The sequence below is a fragment of the Heterodontus francisci genome, chromosome 2 (genome assembly GCF_036365525.1).
Source record: "Heterodontus francisci isolate sHetFra1 chromosome 2, sHetFra1.hap1, whole genome shotgun sequence".
NCBI classification, from domain to species: Eukaryota; Metazoa; Chordata; class Chondrichthyes; order Heterodontiformes; family Heterodontidae; genus Heterodontus; species Heterodontus francisci.
The window spans coordinates 16880406-16892925 of NC_090372.1; the positions used below are offsets into that span (position 1 = coordinate 16880406).

General features: G+C 42.7%; 1 protein-coding gene across 2 annotated transcripts in view; it reads left to right on the forward strand.

Annotated features, from left to right (window-relative positions):
- LOC137382770 (sodium-dependent neutral amino acid transporter B(0)AT3-like) overlaps window positions 1-12520 on the forward strand; it is a 53944-nt gene that overhangs the window by 11584 nt on the left and 29840 nt on the right. Inside the window, exons 2-3 of one of the 2 annotated variants that reach the window (XM_068055182.1) lie at window positions 2759-2899; window positions 6726-6863. In XM_068055182.1, coding sequence (XP_067911283.1) covers window positions 2759-2899; window positions 6726-6863 — 279 coding nt within the window. The remainder of the gene's footprint in view (window positions 1-2758; window positions 2900-6725; window positions 6864-12520) is intronic. The other variant, XM_068055190.1, reaches the window with a different exon arrangement.

Here is a 12520-nt window from a genome sequence, read left to right on the forward strand (position 1 = left end):
CAAAAACAATCTTATCAAAGTCATAAATGACATCCTGTATGACTGTGACAAGGGTAATCTATCCCTCCTCATCCTTCTCGACCTGTCTGCAGCCTTTGACACAGTGACCACACCATCCTCTTCCAACATCTCTCCACTGTCGTCCAGTTGGGTGGAACTGCACTCGCCAGACAATTGCTGTCAATGGCTTTTCCTCCCATTGCCACGCAGTTATCTCTGGTGTCCCACAAGGATTGATCCTTGGACCCCTCTTTTTTCTCATCTACATGCTGCCCCTCAGCGACATCATCCGAATACACATCAGTTTCTCCATGTTTGCTGATGAGAACCAGCTCTACCTCATCACCACCTCTCTTGACTCCTCCACTGTCCAAATTATCAGACTGCTTATCCGACATCCAGCATTATAATGAGCAGAAATTTCCTTCAATTAAATATAGGGAAGACTGGAGCCATTGCCTTCAGTCCCTACCACAAACTCTGCTCCCTGGTCACCGATTCCATCCCTCTCTCTGGCAACTGTCTGAGGCTGAACCAGACTGTTCACAACCTGGAATGCAAAGGAGGAAGGTGGTGGCAGAGTGGTAATGTCACTGGACTAGTAATCCAGAGGCCCTGGCTAATACTCTGGGGAAATGGGTTCAAATCCCACCATGGCAGATAATGAAATTTGACTTCAATTAATAAAAAAAATCTGGGATTAAAAGCTAGTCTAATGATGGCCATGAAACCATCGTCAATTGTCGTAAAAACCCATCTGGTTCACTATGCCCTTTAGGGAAGGAAATCTGCCATCCTTACCTCGTCTGGCCTACATGTGACTCCAGACCAACAGCAATGTGGTTGACTCTTAAATGGCCTAGCAAACCACCCAGTGGGGCAATAAATGCTGACCTAGTCAGTGATGCCCACATCCCACAAACAAATGAAAAAAAAAACTTCAGCGTCATATTTGACCTCAAGATAAGATTTATACCACATACCTATGACATCCCTAAGACCTCTATTGTAACATCGCCCATCTCCGCCCCTGCCTCAACTCTTCTGTTGCTGGCACCCTCATGCTTGCCTTTCTTATCTCCTGACATGACTATTCTAATGCACTCCTGGCCAGTCTCCCACTTTCTATTATTTGTAAAGTTGAGGTCCTCCTAAATTCTGCTGCATGTGCCCTAACTCACACCAAATGTCATTCACATATCAGCCCTTTGCTTGCTGACCTACACTGGCTCCAGGTTAAACAATGCATTGATTTTAAAATTCTCATTCTTATTTTCAAATTTCTCCATGGCCTAGCCCCTCCCTATGCCTGCAGTCTCCTCCAGCCCTACAACCCTCTGAGATATCTGCGCTCCTCTAATTCTGTCCTCTTGAGCATTCCCGATTTTAATCGCTCCACCATTGTTGCCGTGCCTTCAGCTGCCTGGACCCTAATCTCTGGAAACCCTCCTTAAACCTCTCCGCCTCTCTACCTTACTTTGCTCCTTTAAGACAATCCTTAAAATCTGCCTCCTTGACAAAGCTTTTGGTCACTTGACCTAATATCTCCTTCTGTGGCTCGGTGTCATACTTTATTTCCTAATGATTGTGTAGCACCTTGAGGCACTTTATTACATTAAATGCACTATATAAATATAAGTTGTTGTTGTTCAGCAGTGGGGGATGTGGCCATCCAGTAGATTCTGTCAATTACAGGCGGTAGCCAAAAATGCCACCTGCCACCATCTTTCAGGTGAAGCTCGCTTTTCTTCTCTTCCCCTTCACCAGTCAAGTTCAGCTTCTTTGAATTATTTAAATGTCAGTGTTTCTATCCGTTTTGCTTTTAGATTTTAAACATTTTGAATTGCCATTGTCACCAGCGTAAGCCAATGTCCGAGGTCGCTGCTACAAAAGTTTCAAGTTTTCCATTAGGTATTCTCTTGGGTACAGAACTAAAAATGTTTCAGGGTTAGCTTGTATTGTCCACTTGCTAACTTTAGGATGGTGTAACCCAGGGATATATCCTCTTGTGCGGGCTGAGCTAGTTATTTGTGTCTTTAACACATGTCCAACTTCAACCTCTTTGAAAGCAGACAGAAATAGTGCTTGATGAGACAAGAAAAGATACAAATTGTTCAGCTGCTGGCTTACAGTATGTGAACACACAGAGTAACAGTTATTTTTGGATTCACTTATTCCAACATGTATTAATGTAAAAATAAAATAATGAACAAGCTACCCAGATCACCACGCCCATTTTCAGGGCTTCAACAAAGTAACTTCTAATTAGTTTCCTTCATTGTAACCTTCTTGTAACCTTTGCTGTGATTGACAATCTTCACAGCATTCTGTTTTAAAAATCCTGACTGCCCTCGTTTCTGCATCTATTTTTTATGCCTCTCAGTTTTTAATCACAAGGGATCAGAGACTTCTCAACGCAATGGTTGTGAGGTGTTTATCCATTATGAAGACAAGCTAAGAAATTGCTCATTATTTACATGTAAGGAGAAGCAACATCAAATCTCAGCTCATTAGATTTTTAACCACTTATCAGCTTGTGCCTTTTAAGTTACGAAAATACACTTTGCTTTTAAAGACAATTAAAAACAACTCTTTTTCCAAATACTTTCTGCAGTGAAAATGTTCAAAAAAAATCTCAAAATGTAACTGGGTCAAAGAGGTGAAGAATTGCAGAGAGAAAAGAAAGATGCATAAGTGTAAATAAGTAAAAGAAAACTGGCTGAAGTTCTTTCTTTGTTCTTACTGTTTGCGACCACAGGAGCCTTTTTAATTCCATACCTCATTGCACTGATCTTTGAGGGAATTCCACTACTCCACCTTGAACTGGCAATCGGACAGCGTATCCGGAAAGGTAGTATCGGTGTCTGGAACTCCATTTCCCCTTACCTCGGAGGAGTCGGTAAGGTCTTGCTTTTAACATTTAAAAAGAAATTAGGTGCTGTTTTTATTTAGCAAATGGACATCTTTGATGTCCTAAAAAATGATTGTACGAACATACGAATTAGGAGCAGGAGTAGGCCAATCGAGCCTGCTCTGCCATTCAATAAAGTCATGGCTGAACTGATTACTACACATTTTCACCTATCCCCGATAATCTTCCACCCCCTTGCTTATCAAGAATCTATCTACCTTTGCCTTAAAAATATTCAAAGACTCTGCTTCCACCGCCTTTTGAGGAAGAGAATTCCAAAGGCTCACGGCCCTCAGAGAAAAAATTTCTCCCCATCTCTGTCTTAAATAGGGGACCCCTTATTTTTAAACAGTGACCCCTAGTTCTAGATTCTCCCACAAGGGGAAACATCCTTTCCACATCCACCCTGTCAAGACCCCTCAGGATCTTATATGTTCCAATCAAGTCTCCTCTTACCTTTTTATATTCCAGCAGATGCCTAATCTGTCCAATCTTTCCTTGTAAGACAGCCCGCCTATTCCAGGTATTAGTCTAGTAAACCAACTCTGTACTGCCTCCAACTCATTTACATCCTTCCTTAAATAAGGAGAGCAGTACTGTACACAGTACTCCAGATGTGGTCTCACCAATCCTCTGTATAGCTGAAGAATAACCTCCCTAATTTTATATTCAATTCCCCTTTCGATAAACGATAACATTTTATTAGCTTTTCTAATTATGTGCTGAACCTGCATACTAACCTTTTGCGATTCATGCACTGAGATCCCTCTGCATCTCAGAGCTCTCATCATTTAGATAATATGCTTCTTTTTTATTCTTCCTGTCAAAGTGGACAATTTCACACTTTCCCACAATATACTCTATTTGCCAGATCTTTGCCCACTCACTTAACCTATCTATATCCCATTGTTGCCCCCTGTGTCCTCTTCACAAGTTACTTTCCTACCTATCTTTGTGTCATCAGCAAATTTAGCAACCATACCTTCGGTCCCTTCAGCCAGGTCATCTATATAAATTGTAAAAAGTATTTGTGATTCCCAGAGACTCCAATCTTAAACGTAAGATGACTATAAGAGTTTGTGCTGCAAAAGGGAAACTAACCTTTTGATTTAAAAGTGTCCTATTTTATTATGAGGTTGGTTGCTGATTTCAGCAGAAGTTGTACACCATTTAATAAGCAGTAGTTTAATTTCCAGGGCAATATTAACAAGGGCCAAACATACAAACTAATATAAAAGTCTAAGCAAATCATTTCACATCTCAAACAATCATAGAAAATATAAAGTAATAAATAACGACGATGAAAATCTGCGTAACACTGCTTCATGGTACAGCTGTTACTGGCACACAGCACCATGGAAACGAGGGCACAAAAATTGCTGAATTGCGACATCCCATGGGAACACATGAATTGGATTATTTTCCTCACCCTTCAGGCTGTATTATTTTTGTGCCACAAATTGCTGGAAGTGCAAATTGATAATGGCACGGCGTTATCAACAGGGCATCCAGGGCCTCATTAACGTGGGTCCAATGGTCTATCAGCTTAACCAATGAAATTTAAGGATAGAGAAAGAAACAGAGGGAAAGACAGAGAAGAAAATAAGGTGAATTGGTGACAAATTAGATAAAGATAAATAAAGAGACAAAAGAAAGATTGGATTGAAAGAAGATTCAGAAAGGAAAAGCAAGAAAAAATGTTAAAATTTAAAATTCAAGAAACCTCTAGAAACAATTTACTACCTGCAGGAGTGAGGCTGCACAGTTTCAATTGTTTTTATTCTAAACCTACACCGTTGAGCTTCATGTCGGGACCTCAATCACGTCATTAGCAGGGTTGTTATGCTGTGAAATAGCAGCCCGAATCTGTGACAAGATTCATTCGTATTTACACATAAATCCAGCTATTTCTTGACACTCATGGGGAGGTTGATGGCAATTATTTATTTTTGTGAGGCTAATGATGGAAAGGCGTGATTCATCCAGCAATTTGTGGCAGTTGGCAAATCACGCCGCACCTCTTCCTTGCTACAAATTGCTGCGATTTTTACTCACGAATAGCGGTAGGCACCATGAACTTGCCACTATCTTTCCAATAATTTCTGAGCCATGGTGTGGACATGGAAGAAATATTGAATTGATCATTGAAAGCATTGCAGGAGTGGCCAAAGGGTGGTCAGCTGCTGATTCTCTTTCATCTGAGGAATGGCTAGTCCTTCTCCTAATGGCAGAGATGAAGACTTCACAATGCTGGAAATTCCATGTAAACACCTAAGTCCTTTCATTCCATAGCATCATGCTTGTGCCAACTTGATGGTCTGGTCTGCTTTTCAAACTGACATCATTGTTATGACCAGGTGAGAAAGGTGTCTAGGGGTCTTTCTGAGCCTTCACCTGGTCTTATTGTAACAGAGTTTTGTTTTAAACACACTGTGTTTTGAGCTCCCTCTTGGTGAATCCTTGTTCACCGCTCTCCAACGATAAGGCAAAGAAACCAATGCACCAGGTTTTCTCAGGTTTAAAGAAGAAAAGTGAAATTTATTAAAACTTAACCTTAAACTCTAATTCGTTTAACACCTACGGATATACGACGTGCCCACGCTAACATGCACATGTGATATGTACATACAAACAGAGACAGAAAACAGCAGAAGAAAAATAGAGAGGTTTGAGGCAATATCTGAAGAGGGGTTTTTGTTACTGTACTTCGAGCTTGCTGTAGTCCTTGCTTTTCGTTGGGGCCCAGTATTCTTCTTAAACCTTGTTCACTGTAGGAGACTTTTCTCTCTTGGGGTTCATATGTCTTCAATGGATTCTGAAGCTGTTGAGAACGAGATGAGAGCAGACAGGAGAGAGGTCTTTTCAGTCCAGGAGCAAACAGCTTTCTGTCTTCAAACACTGTTTTTCCAATTTAAAACTCCCCTAGTTGGCCAGCAGGTGGTCACGTGACTGACTAGTTTGACCCGGTCTCTTCTGTGTATTGGGGAGCAAGGACTGGTTCCTTTGTTCCAACACTGTCCGCCAGTATGAAAAAAAATGTATTTCCAGCCAGGGGCTTGGCAACCCCTTGTAATAGGCCTTCTTTTCTTCCCAGCAACCATTTTAAAATTTAATGTCGATTATGTGCCTCATTCTTGGCTTGCATGACACCATCCTTAACAAACATAATGGCTGCAGCTCTCTGTCCATTTGGTTTAATTTTTGCAATCCATTTGCTAGAGAGCCACAAAGAGAGAAGCTGGAGCAGCCACACCTCGTCCAACTCTTGTTTGCCTCAAATCCAATGGACCACTCTACAATCATCAACATATCTTCATCTGCCATTTGTAAACATGCACATTTCTGTGTGACCTTAGTGTTTTCGATCTGTATCTGATTAGCCCAATCTCATAACTATATTGGAAAATATTCGCCATTGTAAAAACAGGAAGATTACAATTTCAATACCCGTCAACCTGAATCCTTGAAAAAAGTGGCGTATTTGTTGAGCACAGCCCAAACGCATAGCTATCTGCTGTGCACTTGAATGAATGGATTACAGCAGTAATGAGGAGGGTAAGTAGCTACTCATTGGCCATTAGTTGATATATTCTATAAAACCAAGCAGCCATTACAGTGACGTAAAAGCTCATGTTTCTAAAGTGCTACTTATCTGCTAACGTTAAGAGCAAATTAAAGTTCCAGTATGTTTATGCTTGTATTTTTAATCTCCAATTCTAGCATAAAATGCACTGCAGTTCATTATGTCTCATGCACATCATTAAAGAAACTTGCAATTCTTTTGATCAATTTTCTTTAATTTATTATGTTGCAGGCATCGCCTCCATGCTGGTTTCCTTCCTCTTGGGGTTGTATTATAACACCATCCTTGCATGGGTACTCTGGTACTTTTTTCATTCATTCGAGGAACCACTACCATGGAAAAATTGTCCTTTAAACAACAATAAAACAGGTTAAAAATTTAGAAATATTTAATCAATCATCCAGTGAGGAGACATGTAACTGTTTTTTATCTTTGTGTCTGCTATGATGAGGGACACCTTTGCTGGGTAATGGAACTTTACTTTACATTCACTATCAACAGTGATCATTACTTGATCAAGTACAACATGAACACATGGGGGGTAAATTTTCATGTGTCCAATTTCTAGGGTTAAATTGTGAGGACAGGTTGCAGAAACTTGCTTTGTATTCCTTGAATTGAGATGGTTGAGGAAGGGTCTGATCAAGTTCTTTCAAATTATAAGGGGATTTGATAGGGTTGATGGAAAGAAACTATCTGCTCTCCTGGGGGTGTCCAGAACAAGGGGCAGAATCTTAAAATTAGAGCTCGGCCATTCAAGAGTGAAATTAAGAAGCACCTTTTCACAAAACAGGTTGTAGAAATATGGAACTTTCTCCGCCACAAAGATATTGTGGATGCTGGGTCAATTGAAATTTTCAAAACCAAGATTGATAGAACTTTATTTGATGAGAGTATCAGGAGGTATGGATCAAAGTGGGGTACATGGAACTGAGGTATAGATCAGCCATAATAAAATTGAACGACAGAGCAGGCTCGAGGGGCTGAATGGCCTACTCCTGTTCTTATGTTCCATCGGGCAGGAACTGTAAATTGAGAGCCTACCACTTCTGTGTGAGGTCTGAACCATTTTCAAAGTCGGGCATCATTTGACACACAGCTCAGCAATCACAGAGGGGAGGCAGGAGGGAGATCTGTTAGCACCTATGCAGAGCCAAGTTGCAATTGAAGCCTTAAGTGGCTTCATGTTGCACTTGATCTCTGTTGGCGACAGAGGGATTAGCAGGAAGTGGGAACACCTTTAGTAGCCTACAGCAATCCCTTCAAGGACTGTTGCTGAGACTTCTCTATGCCAAATACCAATGGCGGGAACATGCACAGTCCAAGCTCTGTCCTTTGTACCTTGAATTTGTGACTGGGTCCTCTGGCCATCCATTTCCAGGACCGGATAGAAATGGCGGCGGGCATATCACTGGTAAGTAGCTACTGACCTGTTCCTGCCCAAATTTTGGAATGTAAATCAGCCCTATGCACAGTAAAACTCCCACTGCTCAAAGCAAGCAATGGTCTAGAAAGTTGATCGTGCCACCCCTGATTTTCACATACCACATGCCTAAGTCTGCAATATGGCAGGAGGAAGCACATACTCATTATGAGCTGGAAGTGCGCCACCTGCCATATTGGATCGAGCTTCTCCTTAGGTGTCCAGAACGCCCGCCTGATCTGTGAAAAACATTGAATAATTAACTTTGATACCATCTCCCCTACCACTGGAGAACCCCCCCCCCCCCCCCCATCAATGAGATGAAGATTGGGCAGGTACTACAATGGGTAGCCAGGTTACTGCCCAGGTGGTGAGAGCAAAAAGTTACAATGGTGGCAATTTGCATCATTAAGTGTAAAAAAGTTTTTCACACATAAATATTTGCAGGGCTATTGGAAAAAAGCAGGACAGTGGGCCAATTGCTTAGCTCTTTTAAAGAGCCAGCACTGGAACACTGGGCCGAATGGCCTCCTTTGTTGCTGTATGATTCTAGGAAGCTTTCTAAAGCTCTGGTTAGGCCCCAACGAGAGTATTACATCCAGTTCTGGTCACCACACTTGAGAAAGGATGTGAGGGTCCTTGAGAGGGTTGGGGAAGATTTACCAGAATGGCTCCAGGGATGGGGAAATTCTAGTTACAAGGTTAGGTTGGAAAAGCTGGGTTTGTTCCCCTTAAAACAAAGGATATTGAGGGGAAATTTAATAGAAGTGTACAAGATTATGACAGGCTAAGATAAGTTAAACTGATGGTACAAGGATTAGGGGACACATATTGAAGGTTTTCTGCAAGAGATTCGGGGGAATGCGAGGAAGAATTCTTTTACGTAGCATGTGGTAATGATCTGGAACTGGTTGCCTATGAGGGTGGTGGAAGCAGAGATAATCAATGACCTCAAAAGGAAATTGGGTGGGCACTTGAAGGAAATAAACTTGCAGGGCTAGGGGGATCAAGCAGGTAAGTGGGACTGACTGGACTGCTCTGTGGAGAGCCAGAATGGACTCGTTGGGTCAAATGGCCTCCTTCTATGCTGTAAATGTTTCAATGACTCAATGATTCTACTTCAGTTATCACTGCTTTAAGTTTGATCAGAATTCCAAGTGCGAGTAAAATAAAATCTTGTGTCTAACCTGAGTTGGATAATGATTTACAATTCCGGGTGCAAATGCCATTGGTTCTACGCAGGTAGGAGATATAAAATGCATGGAAGTTGAACTTAAAGGATTGGGTTCAATAAAGGGGAGTGTCACAAGGAAGCTCAAAAAATTAGATCATTTCTGGGAAAGGCATTATTTCTCTGAGCAATCTTTGCAAAGGCTGAAGAGGCATGGGATTAAGTAATGGTAGAGCGAGATGTAGGTGCAGGCATAAATCGATAGACAGGCAACATTGCAGGCCAGCACTTTGCCTCCTCTTTGGTGATTGCTGCAGTCAAGTTGGTGCAGCACCAGATACTAGTGAGGTGGGGGGGGGGAGGGGGGGGTTTCCTCTGTGCCAGTCTGCACCATCCCACAGATCAGCACAGCCTGCAAGAAGGTGCAACCAAGTTTCAGGCTGCAGATGAACATTATGGACTCTGCAAATGTGCAAGCTCTATGCTGCACAGTAGCTTCAGGTGCCCTAGCAGCAGATGGCAGAGATTGGTATTTTCCCCCCATCCTGCCCCCTGCTGATCCAGACTCCAAATGGGCAGGTTACCATAGTCTTTCTCAGGTGGTTTTCCCAGGACCTGCAGGCATGGTTGGTCCATCTGGCCAAATAATTACCACTGGCTCCTGATCAGCCTGATGTGTCTTCGTTACCTTCCAGCATAAAAGCTAGGCTGGCATTTTCCTCTCCTTGTGATGCCACTGGGAGGTCTGCTGGCACAGTCCTCACTGGAGATAGAAAGCTCCTCCAACAACAACTGCACCAAGTGAGGTTCTCTACCTCACTCTGCATGTGTTGGGGTGAGAGTTCAGGTGCGGCTGGGAGGGTCCAGCCCCCCTCTAGAGTATCCTGACCTGCCTACTATCCTTCCAAGGATCCACTTTTCCTGCAAACACATCACCTTGAAACTTGGTGGCAAACTTTCCGGTGCCAAAAAAGGGAGTATGCAGTATTGTAAATAAATAATTCCAGCTAGCACTAAGGTTCATGTCGGTGCCAGCTGGAAACAAGAAAAATACAAAAAGTGGCTTTAAAATGTCTAATGCACATAAGCTTGAAAAAGTATGTGGGCCTTTTAAATCCTCTCCAATTTGCAGGTCTGCCTAATGTCCTGCTGCCCACCAGGTTTCCCAAGGCATAGTGGAGACTAGGCATCTAACATGTCCTTGAGACTGAAAGTGATGTGCAACCCTTCCATGTCCCGTTTTTTTTATTTGCTCGTGGGATGTGGGCGTCGCTGGCTAGGCCAACATTTATTGCCCATCCCTAATTGCCCTTGAGAAAATGGTGGTGAACTGCCTTCTTGAACCGTTGTAGTCCATGTGGGGTAGGTACACCCACAGTGCTGTTAGGAAGGGTTGCAGGATTTTGACCCAGCGACAGTGAAGTAACAGCAATATAGTTCTGAGTCCGGATGATGTGTGGCTTGGAGGGGAGCTTGCAGGTGGTGGTGTTCCCGTGCATTTGCTGCTCTTGTCCTTCTAGGTGGTAGAGGTCGTGGGTTTGGAAGGTGCTGTCTAAGGAGCCTTGGTGAGTTGCTGCAGTGCATCTTGTAGATGGTACATACTGCTGCCACTGTGCATCGGTGGTGGAGGGAGTGAATGTTTGTGTATGGGGTGCCAATCAAGCGGGCTGCTTTGTCCTGGTAATGGTAATGAAGCTTTGATGGCGGGGGGAGCTTCAGATGGCCATCCTAGGGATGATGTAAATACCAAGCAGGGCCCTAACTGAGTGGGAATCCAGCGGAACTGCATTCCATTGGATTTCCCTCCCTCTTGGATCCAGTTACCACTTGAAATTGAGGCAGAAACAAGACAAAACTTGCCTCCCATAAATCTGTTGGTGGTTATAAGTGAGATTACTTGTTGTTAAATTATGAGATTCGTGCTGTGCACGGAACCACTTACGAAGAACTGAGCGTGGATAAACATCGTAACTTCACAGACACGCTACACAGCCACTGTAAAAGGAAACATTCCTGGCAGGAATCTAATCTAGAATTAAAATCAAGTCCTAAAGGTTAAAGGAAACTGTGCTTAACCACGGCGCCACCCAATCCATTACGATAAGTGAATGTTTAACAGAAGTCAGAGTCATCGTCCCATTGGTATTTTGTTTGTAAAGTGAAGGCTTAACATAATTTCCTGCCACTTTTCTCCTTTGGGGTGGTATAGTATGATTGATGGAAATTCCACATTTCAGTACAAGAGCCAGAAAGTATAACGAGGACTCCTTATGCTCAATTCTGCTGTTGTGGAAACTATTGTGGAATTTGGCCAATACAGCAACGATTCTCCCTGCTCACCAACAGGATCTGGGCAGTAACAGCAGTAGGAGCTAGCCTTTTATTAAACAGGAAGTTCACTGTAGAACTTCAGCGTGTCTCTCGAAACTCTCCCACTCCTGCTTTGACTGACTCTCCGACACCAGATTCTGTCACTGATGATTCTGTTGCTCATGCTCATGCTTGCAAGATATGAGGAACTTGAACCCTCCATCATCTTCTGCTGGTGTTGGCCTGATGGCCACAAGCTGGCAAGCTAGCTACCTTTTGTCGGTGATGGTTTGACAGCTACAGGCTGGCTGGCTGCTGCTGGTGGTTAGCTGCTGCCTATAGCCGTGCTGTTTGACTACCTGAAGGGTGGATGGCTGCCAGTAGCTCCCGAAAAATTGTTAGAAAATACACACCTAGTACCTTTTGCATTTATCACATTAATGCTTTACTGGATTGTTAGGCGTTGTGGTGACCTTTTGATAACAGAATGCTGAGTATCCCCAGTCTGACAATCCATTGCTTTAAAGGAACAGATAAGCACAATCAGTAGGAAGTTCTTACTTTTAGACTAGTGCCACATATTTCAGGTTGGTTCTGTGAATGTATTCACTTACAGCAGCAGGGCCTGGATTTTGACATATTGGGATGTTTGTGTGGCATGTCCATTCAATATCATGAATGTTATTGTAATCAGATTCTCTACAGACGAAATACAAGCTGCTTGGGCTTCCTAAAAAAAACTGCACAAAATGTTAACAAAACTGTATTAAAATACACTTGCTGAAAGCACAGTGCTGAATATCTCTTATTCTAATGTATATTCTGAAACTACAGTTGGAACTCACTCTCTTTATAATATCCTGCTGCCTCTATCCTTCCAATTTTACCTGTCCTTCTTTCTCTTGTCTCCAACACTGACCAGGACAAGATTTTAACTCTTTCAAAACACATTCCCTTGCACAGAGTTAAAATCAGGCCCAGCAGATGTGTAAATAGAAGCAAAATACTGCAGATGCTGGAAATCTGAAATAAAAACAAGAAATGCTGGAAATACTCAGCAGGTCTGGCAGCATCTGTGGAGAGAGAAGCAGAGTTAACGTTTCGGGTCACTGACCTGAAACA